This window comes from Ranitomeya variabilis, chromosome 2 (genome assembly GCF_051348905.1).
Source record: "Ranitomeya variabilis isolate aRanVar5 chromosome 2, aRanVar5.hap1, whole genome shotgun sequence".
NCBI lineage: Eukaryota > Metazoa > Chordata > Amphibia > Anura > Dendrobatidae > Ranitomeya > Ranitomeya variabilis.
The window spans coordinates 1,028,245,566-1,028,249,875 of NC_135233.1; the positions used below are offsets into that span (position 1 = coordinate 1,028,245,566).

At 49.8% G+C, this 4,310-nt stretch overlaps 1 protein-coding gene across 1 annotated transcript; it reads right to left on the reverse strand.

The window, feature by feature from the left end:
* Positions 1 to 245: 245 nt before the first annotated feature.
* Positions 246 to 2,941, reverse strand: LOC143808567 (uncharacterized). The gene is made up of 3 exons (XM_077291378.1): positions 2,273 to 2,941; positions 2,020 to 2,179; positions 246 to 1,908 (listed from the first exon to the last, which is right to left on the reverse strand). Exons 1-3 carry the CDS (start codon positions 2,385 to 2,387, stop codon positions 891 to 893), a joined length of 1,293 nt encoding a protein of 430 aa, XP_077147493.1. The 5' UTR covers positions 2,388 to 2,941; the 3' UTR covers positions 246 to 890.
* Between the last annotated feature and the right edge of the window lie 1,369 nt (positions 2,942 to 4,310).

A 4,310-nucleotide genomic window follows, 5' to 3' on the forward strand; every position in this document is an offset into this window, starting at 1 on the left:
GGACATTGGAGCGTATGGACGGTCCAACGATTCGCAAGTGTTTAAAAACTCTCCGATGGGTCGTTGCCTTTATGGAGAGAGCTACGATTTCCCGCCAGCCAGACCACTGCCAGGAACAAATGACCCAGCCCTGGAATATGTCTTTGTAGGTGATGAAGCCTTTCAACTGTCGCTGCACCTACTGAAACCGTACAGTAGCCGGAACTTAAACCATACCAAGCGGGTCTTTAATTACCGGCTTACTAGAGCACGAAGAGTAGTGGAGTGTTCCTTTGGCATATTGACGGCGAAGTGGCGAGTTCTGCTGACGGCTATCAAGCTGAAAACAACAACTATAGACGAGGTAGTTAAAGCCTGTGTGGTGCTCCACAACTTTGTCCTGTCAAAGGAGCCCGTTTCTTTGGATGATGAAGAGTTGGAGACCACCTTGTGGGACTACCGCAGCAGCTCGGTTCGCTCTACAAGTTCAGTTACAAGGATGAGGGACCAGTTTGCCGATTATTTTGTCTCACCTGTCGGGCGGATCCCGTGGCAAGACATGATTGTGTAACCTGTTTCCCATGTGTAACCTGTTTCCCATGTGTTTTGGTTATGTAAAAAAAGTGTTTCTGCCCCCCCCCCAAAAAAAAAGGCCCAAAAGCGTGGTTTTCTTGCTAGTAAAACCATTATGTTATACCCTTTACATGTCTGGTGTTTGTTTTTATTAAACCTTTTTTTATTATATTACCTTAATAAATCCACACACACACAAAGAGTAGAATTGTAATCCGAATTTTATTTTAACTCTTTTTTTTTTTTTTTTTTTTTTGTTTTGCAAAAAAAATATATATATATTTTCCAACATTTTTATAGAAAAATTAGAACATTTTTTAGAATCTTATTTACACACTTTACAAATTTTCAAAGTGTTGGGTGGAGATATGAGAGGAGGATGTGCCGGAAGGTTGGACCACGTCGATAGGTGGGGAAACCCTACTTGTTTGGGGTGCAGTGGAAGTTGGGGGTAAACCAAGAGGCTGACCAGAGGGGGGTGGTGTTGGGGTAGGTGGAAGAGAAAAGTTCAGTAAGGAAAACATTGGGGAAGTAATTTGGTCTAGGGGCCGGGATTGTTGTGGGGACTGGGTCGGGTATTGTGACTGGGTAGGGTAGTGGGAGTGGCGTGGGGTTTGGTAATGGTGCTGGTGTGGGGATTGGAGCTGGGTTTGGTAATGCTGCTGGTGTGGGTATTGGGGCTGGGTTTGGTAATGGGGGGTATGGTGTGGAAATGGGGCCTGGTGTGGAATTGGAGTGGAGGTGCGGTGAGGTGTGTGGGTCGATTCATTAATGGCCTGCAGTGCAGCATTATGGCAGGTATTCATTACCCGCATCTGTTGCTCAAAAGAAAGCTTCTCCATGCTCATGAGCATGGATTGGAAAAAAAGGTTGGCCGGATCGGGACTTACAGCTGAATGCAGCCTATCCAAGCGACTGCTGGTTTCCTGGCTTGTTTCACTGATGCGTGATTGCACCATGTTGAAACCAGCAGTCACTTGCTCTCCCAAAATTTTGAAAGAGCCTTGGAAGGATGCATTCAGGTGTAAGAACTCAGGAGCATAGCTCCTTTCCTGACCCCTCTGGCGCTGCCGCCACGAACCTAATGGTGGTGTCGAGGTGGCAGGATCAGAGGGGTGGGGTAAAGGGAACGCTAACTGTTCAGCATCAGATGCGAGCAATGAAGCCTGCAATAATGCTCCACTGCTTGGGGCGGATGAAGTGGAGGGGACAGAGGGGTCAGAGGAGAGGACAGAGGGGTCAGAGGAGGGGACAGAGGTGTGGGGCCTACCGACGTGGCCCTCAGTGGCGGACTCAGGAGGGATCGCTCCAGAGGGCGCAGAGGAAGATGCAGGCGCCCGGTGGCTGGAGAAGGTGCTGTGAAAGAAAAAACAAATGAAATTAATACATTGGAATGAAAAAGCCCTGACTGAAAGCAAACTAAGTAGACAGGTTAACATGGTTATTAGTGGGCTGTAGAATACTTACACTCTGCTTAGCATTGTTCGCCTCAGGAAGGAGAGGGCCTGGCCATATTTATATTTGCTCCTCTTCCTTCCTGCAGAGCCACTCGGGGCCTTCATCTCATCATTGAATTCCCTCTTAAAGCGATCCCTCAGTGACCGCCACCGCTTCCTAATCTTTCCAACTGTGAAGACAAGAATCAAAAGAAAAAACCAAAAATTGGTAAATGCAATACATTACAGTCAGCTCAAAACATCACTGGAAAGTGAATACTTACCTAGTTTGCTCTGCTGCTGAGGATGAAGGCTCTCCCGCCTTGGAAACAGGTTGCGACACACTTCGTCCCAGAGCCGACGGGTGACACCGGTATCAGCATGCCTGCGGTCAGCCATGTTCCACAGCGGCTCCCGCTCGCGAACCTCCTCGATGAGACAATCGATGTCAATGTCATCATCATCCTCCTCTTCTGCGGGAGCACGCTGTGAAGCCTGTGTCAAAAAAAAAAAAAAAAAGGAAAACAAACAAATTAGTACACTGAAATACTAAAGTACCAATAGAATCCCCCTCCCCCCCCAAAAAAAAACTCACTGATGGCCGACCGTGGCGACGAGTCCGCCGACTCTGGGACTGTCTGGGAGAGCCTTCAGCGGCAGCAGCAGGAGCAGCAGCAGCAGCCTGAAATGAAGGAAACAAATTCTCAGTTAAGGTAGGCAGGTGTTTAGTAATCTGTTTTGTGTATGGTGCAGTGTGATGTGCGAAGCAACTGTTTCACCACTACTTACACTTGGTTCCTCCTCCACTTGCATCTCTCCACCCGTCTCGCCCCCTTCTGACAGCTCCTCATCTGATTCAGCTTCCTGTTGAAACATAATGTATGCATGTAGTTATCCATAAAAATTTAATTTAAAGAAATTTAAAAAAAAAAAAAAAATTTGTGTTAACTTACCGATACACGCTGTTGCTGTGGAGGAGGGCTGTCAGAAGAGGACATCGTTTTGTGGTCCTGGTGGGCAGTGGCTGTGTCCTGGTGGGCAGCGGCTGTGTCCTGGTGGGCAGTGGCTGTGTCCTGGTGGGCAGCGGCTGTGTCCTGGTGGGCAGCGGCTGTGTCCTGGTGGTTCTGTAAGTTAAAGACACACTTGCAATCTGCTCGACACATTGAAGTAGCAGATTGGGGTCTTCAAAACTTACTTCTAGCTCTTTAGCTGTGGTCCTGGTGGGCAGCGGCTGTGTCCTGGTGGGCAGTGGCTGTGTCCTGGTGGGCAGCGGCTGTGTCCTGGTGGGCAGCGGCTGTGTCCTGGTGGTTCTGTAAGTTAAAGACACACTTGCAATCTGCTCGACACATTGAAGTAGCAGATTGGGGTCTTCAAAACTTACTTCTAGCTCTTTAGCTGTGGTCCTGGTGGGCAGCGGCTGTGTCCTGGTGGGCAGTGGCTGTGTCCTGGTGGGCAGCGGCTGTGTCCTGGTGGTTCTGTAAGTTAAAGACACACTTGCAATCTGCTCGACACATTGAAGTAGCAGATTGGGGTCTTCAAAACTTACTTCTAGCTCTTTAGCTGTGGTCCTGGTGGGCAGCGGCTGTGTCCTGGTGGGCAGTGGCTGTGTCCTGGTGGGCAGCGGCTGTGTCCTGGTGGGCAGCGGCTGTGTCCTGGTGGTTCTGTAAGTTAAAGACACACTTGCAATCTGCTCGACACATTGAAGTAGCAGATTGGGGTCTTCAAAACTTACTTCTAGCTCTTTAGCTGTGGTCCTGGTGGGCAGCGGCTGTGTCCTGGTGGGCAGTGGCTGTGTCCTGGTGGGCAGCGGCTGTGTCCTGGTGGGCAGCGGCTGTGTCCTGGTGGTTCTGTAAGTTAAAGACACACTTGCAATCTGCTCGACACATTGAAGTAGCAGATTGGGGTCTTCAAAACTTACTTCTAGCTCTTTAGCTGTGGTCCTGGTGGGCAGCGGCTGTGTCCTGGTGGGCAGTGGCTGTGTCCTGGTGGGCAGCGGCTGTGTCCTGGTGGTTCTGTAAGTTAAAGACACACTTGCAATCTGCTCGACACATTGAAGTAGCAGATTGGGGTCTTCAAAACTTACTTCTAGCTCTTTAGCTGTGGTCCTGGTGGGCAGCGGCTGTGTCCTGGTGGGCAGTGGCTGTGTCCTGGTGGGCAGCGGCTGTGTCCTGGTGGGCAGCGGCTGTGTCCTGGTGGTTCTGTAAGTTAAAGACACACTTGCAATCTGCTCGACACATTGAAGTAGCAGATTGGGGTCTTCAAAACTTACTTCTAGCTCTTTAGCTGTGGTCCTGGTGGGCAGCGGCTGTGTCCTGGTGGGCA